This window comes from Coffea eugenioides, chromosome 1 (genome assembly GCF_003713205.1).
Source record: "Coffea eugenioides isolate CCC68of chromosome 1, Ceug_1.0, whole genome shotgun sequence".
Classification (NCBI taxonomy): domain Eukaryota; kingdom Viridiplantae; phylum Streptophyta; class Magnoliopsida; order Gentianales; family Rubiaceae; genus Coffea; species Coffea eugenioides.
Window position 1 is genome coordinate 32728409 of NC_040035.1, and position 15705 is coordinate 32744113.

A 15705-nucleotide genomic window follows, 5' to 3' on the forward strand; every position below is an offset into this window, starting at 1 on the left:
GGATACGAGGAAGCCATACGGGATACGGGGCTATCCAACATTAACCAAAACCCATACAGCCTCTTAAAACCAAAATAAATTGCAAAAATTGAGAAGAAATGGTTACCAGAATGCAGCGAATCGGGATATGGTAGAGGCCCCTGGCTCTACCGAGGTGGCTCCGTATGGCACTGCTCACGGAATCAAGAGAAGGGGATTGAATGATGGCAGTGAGATGGTGGACGGATTGGTGATGGAGGTGAGATGAATGGATTGGTGAGTCGAATGGAGGCTGCAGCTGCGGCTGTGGAACGGGGAAAGGAAAGACCTAAAGAGGAAAGAAAAAATTAGGGATGGCGCCTGGCGGTGAGATGGTGGACTGATAGGTGATGGTCCTGATGGAGGTGAGATGATGGATAAATTGGAGAATGGTGAGTCGGTGACGATGGTGAGAATGGAGGGTGCGGGCGTGTGGCTGCGGCTGTGGAACGGGAAAAGGTAAGACCAAAAAAGGAAAGAAAAATTAGGGCTACAAACGGGAGAATGACTTAGGTTAGAGTACCACATACACAATGAAATGATGCTAATACCCCTACTCTTCGAGCCTACCGAGCTTAAACGAGTACTGAGTAGAGCTCAAGCTCGGATCATTTGTCTCTGTAAACGAGCCGAGCCGAGCCCTTATCGAGCCGAGTCGAGCTCGGCTCGTGAGCTACCTGGTTCGATTAACAGCTCTAAATAAAACCAATCAATCACACTAAAGCCACATGACAACATACATAAATAGCAAAAGTTTGGTTTATATTTCTACATATCAGGTTGCTTCATTTTCATTTACAACCCATATTAGCTAGCAATCATCTGACTTCAAATTGTATTAATTTCTACTTGGATATCCATCTAGTCTGTTGACATCTTAGAGAACACTTGAAAATGCCTCCACAATATCTGGCCTACAACAAAAACATTTGTTGAATCCAAACTCAAAGAGCAACTCAGGGTTTTAGACTATATAATTTGAGTAGTAGAGGACGTTGGTGCAATTGATGCACAATTTCACTAACAAAGTGGGGATAAAGATGATGATCTTGAGGCGTGTTTGACACTATCTTTAACGTGTTATTTACCCCCTCCCCCCCGAACAAAGTATTTGCTGCAGGGTTATGACAAATTACCTCTAGAATACAACAAGATTTTTAGAGTAACTTGATAGTAAATGTCAAGTTTGCTCTACAAAAAAATGATCAAATTTTCTAGTTAGTTTATGTGTTAGAGACTTGTTATTTTATAGTGAAAAGACAGCCCAAGGGTTACAAGTTATTTAGCCACTATTTCACACGTTTATGGACATTTATGAATATTGAAAGGTACCATTAAACCCCTTTAATGGATAGAAAATGCCAAAAACGTTTTAGAAACTTTTGGCTTCCAACAAAATCTTAAGTTTCCGAACTTTTTTTTATGGTAACAAGTCTCATTTCTATTTCATTCACAAATTATTCCAACAATCCCTCACTTAGTTTGCGAATGAAATAAACAAACTAACACATAAAATGCCATGCATAAAGAAAAGTATTGTTGATTTAAACTTTTCTTTTAGTGTAAGCATATCACCAAATCTAACCAAATCAATGTTGCATATAACATTAAACCATGATTTGAAAATTAGACTAGATATACAACATACATGTATTATAAACATTGATCAATTCACAAAAAAACTTTAGCATTATTACCGGCCATGTGTTCCATCCTAGATTCATGATCATAAGCAAAAACAAACCTAACTTTTACTAGAAGTGGCACTGCTCCTATGATCATATAGGTGAAGACACTTTCATGCTTTATAGGACCAAGCACTAAGAAAGAATTTACACTTCATTAAGAGTATAATTTCAACGTATACTCAACCTCTTATAACATTATGCACTAGTGGGTGGGAATATACACAACAGAACCTAGTGCCCACCAACCACTTAACAACTTGTTATTACCCCTTAAACCTTTTCATCTAATGGTATGCTAGAATCAAGGTAGGGTTCCCATTGCAAGTTATTTTAGATTAAGGTTTTCAACCCTATATCCAATGACATTAAATTCACCAAGTCCCTTGATGAGGGTTTAGTCAACGGATATCCTTAATTGTTGCAGTTTTCATATGCAATAAACATAACATCATTCTTTTAATGAAATTTGTTTAAGACACTCAAGTTTTAGACTTAACGTGACTAGATTTACTATTACACCTATTCAAAACTCTAGACATAGTAGTTACACATTGCATGATAAAAAGACTAGAGGCATAGGGTGTGGCCACAAACCCTAAACTACTTGGCTTTTTTACACATGCGGTAGCCAAAATTTTGATTTCAACAATTAGCATCTTATGATCACATCATACACTTGACTGAATACAGAACAAAATGCTATTACCAGCATTTATAGTACCTAAATTTACTTGAGAGTAATACAAATACATATTTCTCATGTTATTGTTTAGGCGATTGGCTTAGATACACATGCACAAGTAGTGACTATTCATCAATCAAGGTAATAAAATACTTATTACCACATTTGAAGGCATGTTACACGCATCTTTTCTTAGACTAAATTTTGACACAAAATATTATGACCTGTATTCACATGTCATAAACTACCATGTCACACAAAAAGAAGATGCAATCAAATGAATAGAATTTTCGCACTTATTAATAACCATATTAAACATGACATATAGCCTTGTTTAACAAATATACTATTCACGAATATTATTAATTTGCCTTGTCCTTTGAATTAGTACTTGTATCTAGAAAATTTTGCTTTCTTAGATTATTAAACAAGACTATTGTTGTTGTTGTTCTTCTTCTTCACTGTCCACATTATTCACCATAGAATCATTATTAATTTCCCTTTCCAGAAATTGTAGCATCTTTCTTTCGTACAAAGATGCTTTAGACCATGATCCACCAAGAATGTCTTATTAATGTGAAGTAATTTCATTTTGTAATCATTTCAACTAGGAGTAATTTTTAATACTTACCCCCACTATGAAATAATACAGAAATCTCCACTCCATGATCTTTAAGTTTTGTTACCAACACTAGTAGATCATTAATTGTTCAAGGAGAGAAGAACCATCATGAACATAAAATTCAAAATCATATTTAACAAGAAATTTGTCCGCACCTTATTTGAATTTTCTTATACTCCAATGCAGTCCAAACTTCTCTGGGGGGTGATGCAATAATCTGTGAGACTCTCTACACAACACTTCGTCCATTTGCATTGCCTTCACCCGGCTTGCTATCATCATCTTGTGGAGGAGAAATTGGTCACTATTCCGAGTCATATTTTAGTACATCTCTAGCAGTAGACTCCCTTGCACCAAATTACTCTCAAATGGCACAAATAACACCTTAAGATTGTGGGTGTAATTTATGCACAACCACACAAAAGTGCAAAAATATGTATTACACAAATTTCACAAACAAAATGGGGATGAAGATGATGATCTTGAAGCGTGTTTGACACTATTCTTAAGGTGTTATTTGCCCCCACTACATAGAGTATTTGTTATAGGGTTATGGCAAATTACCTTTAGAATACAACAAGATTTTTAGAGTAACTTGATAACAAATCTCAAGTTTGCTCTACAAAGAAATGAGTAGTTAGTTTATGTGTTAGAGACTTGTTATTTTTATAATGAAAAGACAGTCCAAAGGTCACAAGTTATTTAGCCACTATTTCACATGTTTATGGACATTTATGAACATTAAAAGGCATTATTAAACCAATGTTTCAGAAACTGATGCGAACTCGATTCTCCAAACTCCTGCTCTTGAAGAAACGAATTGCACAGGGAATGGAAGGATCTATTTTGACCAGGTTATGGATACAAAGATGGAACAATCTCGACCCCTCTAACCCCACTAACACACAAAATTACGAACCTTGAATCTAATCGCGACCCACAACTCAACAAGATAGCGAACCAAGATGTGTTGGTAGAATGGCGCCACAATTCAACGTGGTCTTGAATTGATAAGTTAAAACTTGAACAAAGGAGACACGACTCACTTTGTATCAAGGGATTTTCCCAAGGAACAAGAACGAGAAACTCTCAAATTTTATTCATAACTGTCTAACTATCGAGAATATCATAAGTTTGGCTATTTATAACCTTACAATGAAGCAAACCTAATCTAAGTTGGAAACAATGCAAATTTCCTTATTCGACTTGACAACTAAACTAATGACTCACTAATCACAACTAAGGCTAATTAATGGATAGCTTAATTGGCCCAATGAAGGCATTAAGCTGGCCGAACATAACCCTATAAAAGCTAATAACTAGCTCAAGTAATTGCGAGCCTAGAGACTCCGGATCGGATCCAACTCAACATGAGATTTTGGACCGAATTTATTCCTACCAAATTAACTAGAAATCTGGAAAATAAACTACTAAACTACTACTAAAATACTCAATCTCTTGCAGCCCGAAACATGGCCCATAAGCAACCCATATTTAGCATCATTCCCCTCCTTTTGGAAAAGATTTGTCCTCGAATCGTAGATGAAAATGAATGACACCAACAAGAATTGGTAGTATGAAACTCCAAATCTCCACATATTGGCTCTCTTAGATTGGATGATACTTACATACGTCATGATTATTATAATTCGATGCACATGTCTCTTGGACAGTTTGAAAATGCTCACGATTAGCCATGGAAAACTCATGGCTTTACTCCAATGACTCCTTGAAGATAACACATGTAGTTTCAGTTCCATGATGCAAGGTGAAATGTATGGTTCATTGGCAGCAAAGTCACATCTTCTTGGATCCTCCATAATGCAACTGACAAAATGAAGAACACTTTGAACATGATCAACTTCATTAGATTGATCATCATTGATCATCACTTGGAACACTTGTTGTGAAATGGTAAGAAGGCATATGACAAGATTCAAGTGCAAGAACTCCCTTTGAAACTTCATGATTCCTCCCAACAAGCAAAGCAGGCTCATTGGTGAAATTGAATATCAATGGATAGCAAAGGGATACAACACTTAAGATGCAAACTCCATGAAAATTCTGATATTCACCAATGGATTTAGGAATAGAACATGCCATGATCAACTCAATCTCTCCTTACTTAACCTGCATAAAAGAAGAAAAGCTAAACAAAACAAAGGTAAGTTCGTTAGGAAAATAAGCCCTTGCATTTTGCCTAGAGTTAGCGCACTTTTTGCCTTTTCTTCCTTCTCAACTAACTCATGACAACTAACTTGTGTAGATGGAACTTCAATGTTTTCAAGCTCAAGTTCATTGCTAGCATTCATAGATACTTCTTCAATCAATGGCGGACTAGAAGGAACATCTCCTTTATTACTATCAGTTGACACATGATTAAGTTGCTCAAAGTATGAATTCAACACTTGGCTAATTTCTCCTATCATAGAGTCAACGAATTCTTTAGTTCGACTTCAGAAATCATCCTTTGATTCACGAGGCTTTGACTCAATTCGAGAATTCTTAGACTTCATAACTCAATTGTCACAACACTCCTTAGATGAAGCTTGTTTGCTTGATGAAGACCTTGGCTTAGATGCACTATGCAAACTCCTTTGCTCCTCTTCATACTCATCACAAGTACACTTATATCTTTCATATACACACAAAGCACGAAAATTATCTATTTCCTCCCGAAGTGAATGAAACTCATGTTGTGAATGCGACATTCTCGAAGAAGTTTTAAAACTAGAGTGATCAAAACCCCTCCTTTAAGAAGATTCGTACTCCAAGAATTCTTGATGATATGAATGAGATGTAGCTCCACGAGACATGGTTAAGTGACCTACAAAATTGATTAGCAAAGAAAAGAAATTCCTCACAACACACAAGCTCACGTGTATGCGCTCGTCACTCGTGTATCACTCAAATTTACACACTCTAATAATCTCACCACTCTTTCAAGTCCTTGATCACAATCCTCGTGACAATATAAACTGCTCACAATTTGATCAAGAACACTCAACTATTCAATTAACAAGTGACAATGGATAGAATTTCAAGAAAATAGCTCGAATGTAAGTCAATGAGACTTGACTCAAAATCTGAAAAATTTGATTCAAAATTATACAAGAATAGAAGAAACAATGGGTATAAGTGATAAAACAATAATTCGGCAGAAATTTGGAAACTTAGAAACTCTACCCAATTGTACTTGACTGGAATTTGGAAGTTTAAATCAATTGATTCTTGGATTCACTTTTGGAAAGCAGAATATTATTTTAAGGAGTTTTTCCAAGTGTGTCAAGCGGTTTAACAAACCAAATTGGACAAGGATTTATGTGACTAGATTTTGGCAACAATTCAAGTCAAATTAGGTTTTCAAATTGAAGACTATCTTCTTGTTTCTAAATTTAAGACTATGATCCGTCCAAGAACTTGTTTCTTTCTTCTTCTTTTTTTCACGGATCAAGATTTTTTTTTCTCTTTTGTTTTTCAATTCAAATCAAGAAACAAGAACAACCGCAATTTCAAATTCAAGAAGATGAACTAGAGTTTTTTTCAAGAATCACAAGAGTTTAAAGGTTTGACTCAAGATTTTCAAGAATCCAACTATGCAATCCAAGAACTTCAAGAAAACACCCAAACCAACTACAAGACTCAAAAACAACAAAAGATAAACACAAGGTATGCAAAAAAAAAAAAAAAAAAGATTTACTACAGATGAACAGTAGTGACTACAGTATGATGAATAGTACTGCTATAGTAGTGACGGTGAACAGTAACTTCTACAGTGTCCGTGAACAGTACCCCCAAGAACAGTTTTTTTTTTCTTTTTTTTTGGCTTTATTAAAACACAAACAAAGATGACTCAACAAGAAATAAGAATTGATTAAACGATAACAAAGGTGATCACACGAGATTCAAACCCTAGAATGATGAATAGAATTTTTTTTTTTGAATTGGGTAGGGTTTGGTAGAAGAACAAAGAGGAAAATAAGAAAAGAAAAAAATATTAATCTGAATCAAGAGTCGAAATTTTGATACCAATTGATGCGAATTTGACCCAACAAGAACCTGTTTTGAAGAACCAAGTTGATCAGGTAGCGAAAGAATCTATCTTGATCCAGGTTAATATCCTTTTTTTCTTGTTTTTCTACCAAAACATTAGCCGCCTTTTGATTAAAAAAAATTAAAAAATTTTGATTCTTGTTTTTTTTTTTTTTTATCGCTTGAGTCTAACCTACTCCCTTAATTAATAAAGGTTGAAATTTTTTGGTGTGATTAAATTCTTGGAAACAGGTTTTTCAAGGGTTTAACTCCCATTAAATTTCTTCCAAGTGAAATCGTGATCCTGTATTGAGGTGTAAAAAAAAAAAATCGGTACTGTTCATGGTACTGTAGCGATTATTGTTCATGGTACTGTAGCGATTACTGTTCATCACTACTGTAGCATACTATTCATTCGAGTTACTTTACTCGAATAAAAAAAATTTCAGATCGTATTTTTGTGTTTGCTTCTTCGTTTTTGTTATCCATCCGTGGTTAAGTGGTAGAAGAGTCATTAGGATTTCTAATTCCTGGTCCACTTAGAATTAGTAAGTCCGTGACTTTCCTTTTCCTGTTATGCGTAACTTTTCTTTGCTGTTCAATTCGTAGCATTTTTGAGAGTCCATTAAAGCTATTATTTCCAATCCTTAATTGCGTGGGAAAAAGAAAAATTTTCAGAAATTCTAACTTCCAATTTCAGCCATAAGGAAATCTACCCAACCGCAAGTTTCTTTTGGTCAAATCTCGATTCAAGGACAAATCGTTTTCAAGAGGAGGGGAATGATACGAGTAGTAGGACTATCACTAACTCGTGTCAAGATGCTTGAGAGCCTTTTCAACCCAATCCAGGATGTTCAAGACTCCATTGGAATACATATAGTCATGGAAGCAATGGAGTGCTAGCTATGTGATTTTCGGATTTTTGATTTCTTTTATTTTGCTTGATTTTGTCTTGTTTAGTTGGTTAGTTAGTGATTATTATGAATAAATATGGCCAGTTATGTGAGTTATTTGAACCATTTAAAAGTAGTTAGAAAAATAAGTGACTAAATCCTTGTCCAAATTGGATCAATCTTAATAGTTTAGATTTTAGTTATAAATAGCCTCTTCTATTCCATTGTAAGACAACTTTTTGAGAGATGAATTAATAAAAGTGAGTTGTCTCTTTTTATGGAGTTCCTTGATGGAAGTTGAATTTCTTCTTGAACTGTATCAAGTATTTTGCTTAGATACTTGTGGTGTTCAAGGCAAGATGATCACCTCATTTCTGAAGGAAACGAATTGCATAGATAGTGGAAGGATCTATCCTGATCAAGTTATTGATACAAAGATGGAACAACCTCAACCCCACTAACACATAAAATTGCAAATCTTGAATCTAATTGCGACCTACAACTCAAGAAGATAGCGAACCAAGATGTGTTGGTAGAATGGCGCCACAATTCAACGTGGTCTTGAATTGATAAGCCCAAACTTGAACAAAGAAGACACGACTCACTTTGTATCAAGGAACGTTCCCAAAAGAACAAGAAAGAGAAAACTCTTAATTTTTATTCATCTCATAATTGTCTACCCTAAAAAACGTTGACATTTGAGACTTATTTATAGCCTTTTACAAGATTCAAAGATCTAAACCAACTTGGAAACAATTAACTACTTTTCTAAAACTCTAACTAGACTAGAATAGGAAACTAACTAACTCAAATTGGCTTAATTATAGTCAACATGATCTTAGTCTTTATTGTATAACACTAATGATTCAACATTAACTAATTAACCACCTACTATTTGATAGAAATAGCGAAACACACATGACTGAAATTTTCCAAACAAATGACACATAATAGTTTTAAGCTAAAATAATCCAGACTATGAAAAACTACTCCAAACCAAGGAAGAGATCCAGATTTGTGGAGTTACAATGGATCAACAGCTCTTTTATCTTGAATCATCTTTAGAATTTGACGCCATTGATCACATGTTCGTGTCATTAATGATACGAGGAGTAGAACCACCACTAACTCGTGTCAAGATGTTTGAGAGCCTTTTCAACCCAATCCATGATGTTCAACACTCCATTGGAATACATGAAATCATGGAGGCGATCGAGCGCCAGTTATGTGATTTTTGAGTTTTTGATTTCTTTTATTTTGCTTGATTTTTCTTGTTTAGTTGGTTAGTTAGTCATTATTATAAATAAATATGACCAGATATATGAGCTATTTGAACCATTTAAAAGTAGTTAGTGAAAATAAGTGACTAAATCCTTATCCAAATTGGATTAGTCTTAGTAGTTTAGATTTTAGTTATAAATAAGCCTCTTCTATTCCATTGTAATGAGTCATGTCTCCTTTGTTTAAGTTTTGACTTATCAATTCAAAATCACGTTGAATTGTGGCGCCATTCTACCAACACATCTTGATTCGCTATTTTGTTGATTGTGGGTTGTGATTAAATTCAAGGGTCACAACTTCACGGGTTAGAGGGGTCGTAAGCTTCCAAAATCTTTTTTATGGTAACAAATCTCATTTCCTTTTCATTCACAAACTATTCCAAGACAATGACCTCTAACCATTGTGGCCTGAGTTTCAAAGTCGGCAGGACCATAATCTTTGGTCCGTCTGGCTAAAAAGCATAGCTTCTGACCAAAGCAAGGTTCAAATCCCCATATTCTCTATTCCGTAATTGAAAATGTCAACTAACTTGTTGCAGACTTGATATACCAATTGGTTATGACCACACAGAAGATACGTACGCTTAAATTACAAGAAAGCCAGAAAAGTAAATCAATATAGGATCTTAGGGCCTGTTTGGCACTTGAGTTTTTATTCAAGTTTGTCTTATACTAGTTTTTTTACTAACTTTAGCTACAATAATCTAAAAAACTTCTCATAATTTTTTGGGAAAATGATCGGTTTTATCTCTCACATTTCGCAAAAATATTCTTTTCGTCCCTCACTTTTAAAACGAAGCAATTTCGTCCTTGACATTTAAAAACTGAAGTTATTACATCCCTGAACCCAAATTTCAATATGATTCAAATCACCAATCAACTTGATTACAAATTTTGGGGGTGTAATTGGTAGATCACTTGGTTAATTCAACTTGATATTCATGTGAAATTTAATGAATCTAAAAAGAAAAAATAAAAAATTATAACATAAAAAAGAAAGATTAATCTTTCCTACATTATCATTGTATACACTGACGGTTTTATGTACTGTCATATCAATTTAATTTAAATTTAAACACCAAATTTTATATTTATGATACATATCCAGATTCGCAAGCGGGATATACTAACGGTGCATGAAAAGATTACACAAAAAAACTCTACTATTCCAAAGAATGTCCTTTTATGTTATAATTTTTATTTTTTTGGTTTAATAAATGTCATGTGAATATGATGAAGTTGATCAAGTGATCTATCAATTATATTTCCGAAATTTATTACTGGGTTATTGGATGGTTTGATTCAGATTGAAAATTAGGTTCAGGAATGTAATAGCTTTAATTTTTAAATGTCAGGGACGAATTTGCTTCATTTTAAAAGTGAGGGACGAAAAGAATATTTTTGCGAAATGTGAGGGACGAAACAGGTCATTTTCCCTAATTTTTTACCTACACACTTCAAAATACCCAAAACACAAAAAAAAAAAAAAAATTCCCTTCCCATTTTCTTCTTCTTCCTCCCCCACCACCACCTCCGCCCGGTTCCGCCGCCGATCACCTCTTCCGGTGCCGTTCCTTTTTTTTTTTTTTTTGCCTTTCTCCCTCTCCCCCTCTTCCTCTCCCGCCATCCTCCCCCTTTGCCAGATTTGAACCTCCCTTTTTTTTCTCCCATTCTCCCTCCTCCAGTCCTTCCCTACCACCCTTCCCCTCCCCCTCTGGCCGATCTGGTCGCCAGACCAGATCGCACGGGGGAAGGGTGAGGGTGGCAGGGGAAGGAGAGGCGAGAGAAAGAGAGGGAAAATTGCAAAAAAAAAAAAAAAGTTTCTGTTGCTGCTTCACCTGCCAGGGGGACGGAGAGTTGGCGAGCGAGGGAAGGGAGAGGGGAAGGAGAGGGGGAAGGGAAGAGGGGAGGAGAGGGGGAGAGGGAGAGGATGGGAGAAGAGGGGTGGTGGGGGAAGGGGAGAGGGGATGAGAGAGGGAGAAGGAGAGGGAGAGGGAGAGGTGGCAGGTAGGAGAGGGGGGAGAGAAAAAAAGCAAAAAAAAAAAAAGGTTTTCTTTTGCTGCTTCATTAGCAGTTTCGAGGGAGGGAACAGGGGAGAGAAGGGGAAGAGGGAGGGGGAGGGGGATGGGGATGGGGATGGGGAAGGGAGAAGAAGCAGGAAGGAAGGAAAGAAAAGAAAAAAGAAAGAAAAAAGAAAAAAGAAAATGAAAAGGATAAAAGGCCTTAGTTCAGTATAAAAAAATAATCCTTAGATAAGAAACTCAAAACTGACAATAATTACACTTTCTTTACAATAATAACTAACCTTCTAGGTGAATTACACACAAGAAAAAATTCCAAAATTTGCACCAACATTGCAGCCTAGCTTAAAAATCCAAAAAAGAAATTAACAAAGGTCCACCTCTAGAAAGTTTAGTCAAAATGAATTCATCTCCAATGTGTAACTTCTTTTCATCTTCAACAACTTCCTCACAGCTTCACCAAACACCTTTTCCTCTTCCCCCTCCCCATCAAAAGCGTTCACCACCCAATCTGCCCCTCTTTCCACCTCCTTATTCCCCTCCTTGATCGGCTTTATCACCGCCAAAGTCGCCCCTTTCATCACAAAGCCTGACGCGGGCAGCGTCAGGTCTGGAACATACCACATCTTCATCCTCAAAGGAGGCAGTTTAGTCCTCTCCATTAATGTCTCCTTATCAACAACCTCCCCTGACCCTGAATGATCCATACATTTCACGAATTCCTTGATCTGTTCTCGATTCATTCTAAAAGTTCCTTGATTGCTTTCATCTCTGATAATCAAATTATGCAGAGTCTGATGTTCCATCAGTGTCCTTTGAAACAAATTATGCCTAGTTGAAGCTGCAATCAAGCAAGAAATCGTCCAAACAATCCTCAACTTCAACTCTTCATCACCAATTCGCGTTAGTGAATCATCACCACAGCTGCATAATTCGCTGCTTTCATCAATCTTCATGATCTCTGTGCCACCTAGGAATAAACAGCTCTGAAGTTGGCTTCCAAACTCTGCCTTCCATCTCAACAAATTCGAATCAATTTCACCACTGGACCTCGGAAGCACAAGCTCCAGACTTCGCACATCCTTAAAAGGCTTCAAGACTTCATTCGGATTATGATAAGAATAGTCATCATCATCATGATGACAAGAACCTGACTTCAACTTGAGCAACTGACTCAGAAATTTAAAGGGCTTCGCGAGAACTTTCCCAACAACATTCTTGAATGATTTCTTGAGCTCATTGGAATTCTTCTTAATAGGATTCTGTTGATTTTCCTTCTTCATTGACAGGAAAATCGCGTCGACTTCTGGAACGATTGCATAAAACCGCTTGCAAACGGACATGGATAAACACAAAGTCTTTGCATCTTGCACTTTGTTGAAGATTAAATGCACGATAGGGTCTGGTAATCTGTCAAAAAGATCTCCTTCTACTTCATGAAAAGTGGAAGAAGCCATCATTTTCCCCCGTTCTTCAATCTGAATTCTTGGAAATGTTAAAAAGGAGATTTATATAACTTAAACAGGGATATGTGAAGCCATTTATAGACATGTCGGTCGAGGAAGGAGACAAGAAAGAAAGTGAAACGCGTTGAAACAAGTGAGGCGCCACCATTTATTTTCAGAAGGCGGCAATGTTGACTTGGGAAAGTTTTGAAGAGACCAATCCAATGGGAGATAGAAGGGTGGATTTTGGAATGATGGATTCTAAGTGGATTTGATTACGTGGCAAAAGCTATCATCATTGTTGATATGTTGCATCTGGAATCCGTCCATTTTTTAGAACAGGATATACTTTTGTTTTAATAATTTCTGTGGATCAGAAGAGAATCTGTTTAAAAAATCTGCTGATGATTCAATGCCACCGTGGATGCCATCGGAAGGTTCGCCAGTTTGACTTTGACTGTCAGAGGTCAAAAAAGGAAAACTCAAAAGTAGGTTTTGTTACACGCGTTGCAACGCGATGAACATTTTTATATTTTTATATGCAAGAATTATCGTGTAAATGCGTGTATTCCATTTTCTTGTATTTCTTTTGCATATATTTATCACTCTTTATTTAATTTCAATGTTTTTTAACAAATTAACACCGAATTAACGAGTGTCTCAACTCTCGGGGGCACGAGGCACTCATAAGACAAATGTAATTTTTAAATGAGAGAATGAATTTTTTATTGAAATTGAACTTAATGGGGGAGAAATGAATTGGATGATAAAGTGAGAGAAATTGTAAATATGAAATTTTGATTTCAAATTCTCACAAAAAAAAAAGAAGAAGGGAGAGTTAAATAGGGTGATAAGGTGGGAGGGATTTTAAACCATTTTTTTTTAACTTAAACCAGGCTGATCGATCCAAATAGTTGAATTGAGAATCGGCCAAGCGTTTGATCCGAATTTTCCTAAAAACTCATGGTAAATCCTTCAAATTTTCTATGCAAATCCATTTTCATTTCTTTCACTTCAATTCAGCCATCAAAAATCAATGTTTGAACCTTTTCTTAAACAAGATCTAATCCTAGATCTTGCATCCAAAAGGAAAGAAGGCCCAAAAAAAAAAGCAAAAATGGGAGATGGAGAAGAGAAATTCTAATATTTTCTGCAAATCTATTTTCACTTCTCTCACTTCAATACAGTCATCAAAAATCAATGCTTGACCCTTTTCTTAAACAAGATCTAATCGTAGATCTTGCATCCAAAAAGAGATAAGACCCAAAAAAAAAAACCAAAAAAGGGAGATTGAGAAGAGAAAAGTTTGAAGAAAACAGATAAAATTTGATGTTTTGTGAGTTTGAGAATAAATAACTAACAAAATAAGAATGGAAATGAAAATTAAAAAAGGGATAATTTCGGAAACCTCCCCTGAGGTTTTCCATAATATCACTTAGCTCCCCTGTGATTTTTAAAATCTCACTTACCTCTCTTGGATTGACATTTCTTATAACATTTTAACCCCTTTGAAAGAAATACAAGAAAGATAAAAGTTTTGTTCCAATACTACCCTTATGTTATCCTACTTATGGAATTTATAACAACAATAAAAAATAATATAAGGTTAAATGTTTATAAGGTGTAAATTCCTTGACGTAAACTATTTATTTTAGTTGCATTGAAACAAAAGCAAAATTTACACCTTGAAAAATTCACACATATGAAGAGATTATTTTAGTTTTCAATACAACTTAAACTACACCATGAATTAAAACATATTTCTCCAAAAAATATCTTGACTTCCTTAATTTTAACTTTGCACGAAATTTTTTAAGATATTAATTACTCTCCAAAATCCTTTTAAGTGGTTGATCTTGATTAGATTTAATTTATCCACATCCTTTGTTTTCCCACTATTAGCCCAATGTAAAGAAATATCAAATATGGACCATTATGAGCTAGCAATTTATTTTTTTAATTTACATTTTTTGCTTTTAAAATTTTATTTTGTTTTGGCTTTTTGATTAAATAGTTATTAAGAATAAGGGTAATGTTGTCAATTTATTACCTTTGATAGGAATATTTAGTCTAGTCAAGTTGACAAGCAAGGTAATTAAGATTTTAAAAACTTGAAGGGAGCTGAATGATGTTACGACGAACCTCAGGTGAGGTTTCTGAAATTATCCCTAAAAAAAGTGAAGAAAGAGCTTACAGAACGGTAGGAGAAGAAGACGATGAAAATGGAGTAGTAGTACTGTGGCAGCCTGCGTTAGGGATTAGAGGTCGAATGGGGAAGTATAACTCTGGGGTCAAGCTTTTTCAATATTATGTTTTGATCCCTTGGTTATTGAAAACTATTAATATACCTGAAATATTTCATACTCTATGAATGGTATCCTAGAGTTTGATATTATTTTTTAAACAAGTCCAAAATTTTGATTCTAAACTTGTTAATGTTCATTGAATAATCTACTTGATTGTTTTAATTTCTTTGTAAATAGCTTTGGAACATGAAATATATACAAATATGTCTTTATTAATATTAGCATGCATGCTCTTAGGTATGTAAACATGCTCTTAATTATTTTATATCATATTTTAATTTTAAATAATTTTTTTTATAACATCATCCAGTTCTTAGACTGATCCAATTCTGGTTGAACCCATTGACTCCTAACCTTTGAGCTCATCCGAGTCATTGTCAGATCCGAATTTGAAAAGATAAATTGTAAGTGAGAGGTTTTGGTTCAAGTCTTAAAAAAAAAACGCAATAGCCTTTCTTAGGTTTTAATTTTAGTTTTACCAAATATCAATGTCAGCATCAAAGTTGACCACTTTTTTATTGTTTATTTTTTTTATATCTTCCCTTGAGTATGTATATACAAATGCCAATAGATCAGAATGTGACAATTTTTTTCCCTTAATGGATAGAATTTGAGAAGTAAAATGGATCCCACATACATAACTCAGCTATGGTGTCTCAATGAGACCCCAAACGCTAAATGTGATAAAAAGATGCGTAATCCTTAACTTGTAATATAA

At 35.2% G+C, this 15705-nt stretch overlaps 1 protein-coding gene across 1 annotated transcript; it reads right to left on the bottom strand.

Moving 5' to 3' along the window:
• Window positions 1-11449: 11449 nt before the first annotated feature.
• LOC113782282 (F-box protein At5g46170-like) lies at window positions 11450-12873 on the bottom strand. Its single transcript, XM_027328179.1, has one exon. The coding sequence runs from the start codon at window positions 12694-12696 to the stop codon at window positions 11632-11634; it is 1065 nt and encodes a 354-aa protein (XP_027183980.1). The 5' UTR covers window positions 12697-12873; the 3' UTR covers window positions 11450-11631.
• Between the last annotated feature and the right edge of the window lie 2832 nt (window positions 12874-15705).

Excerpts from the sequence above, each read along its gene's own strand:
- LOC113782282 (XM_027328179.1), bottom strand. The coding sequence starts at position 12,696 with ATGATGGCTTCTTCCACTTTTCATGAAGTAGAAGGAGATCTTTTTGAC.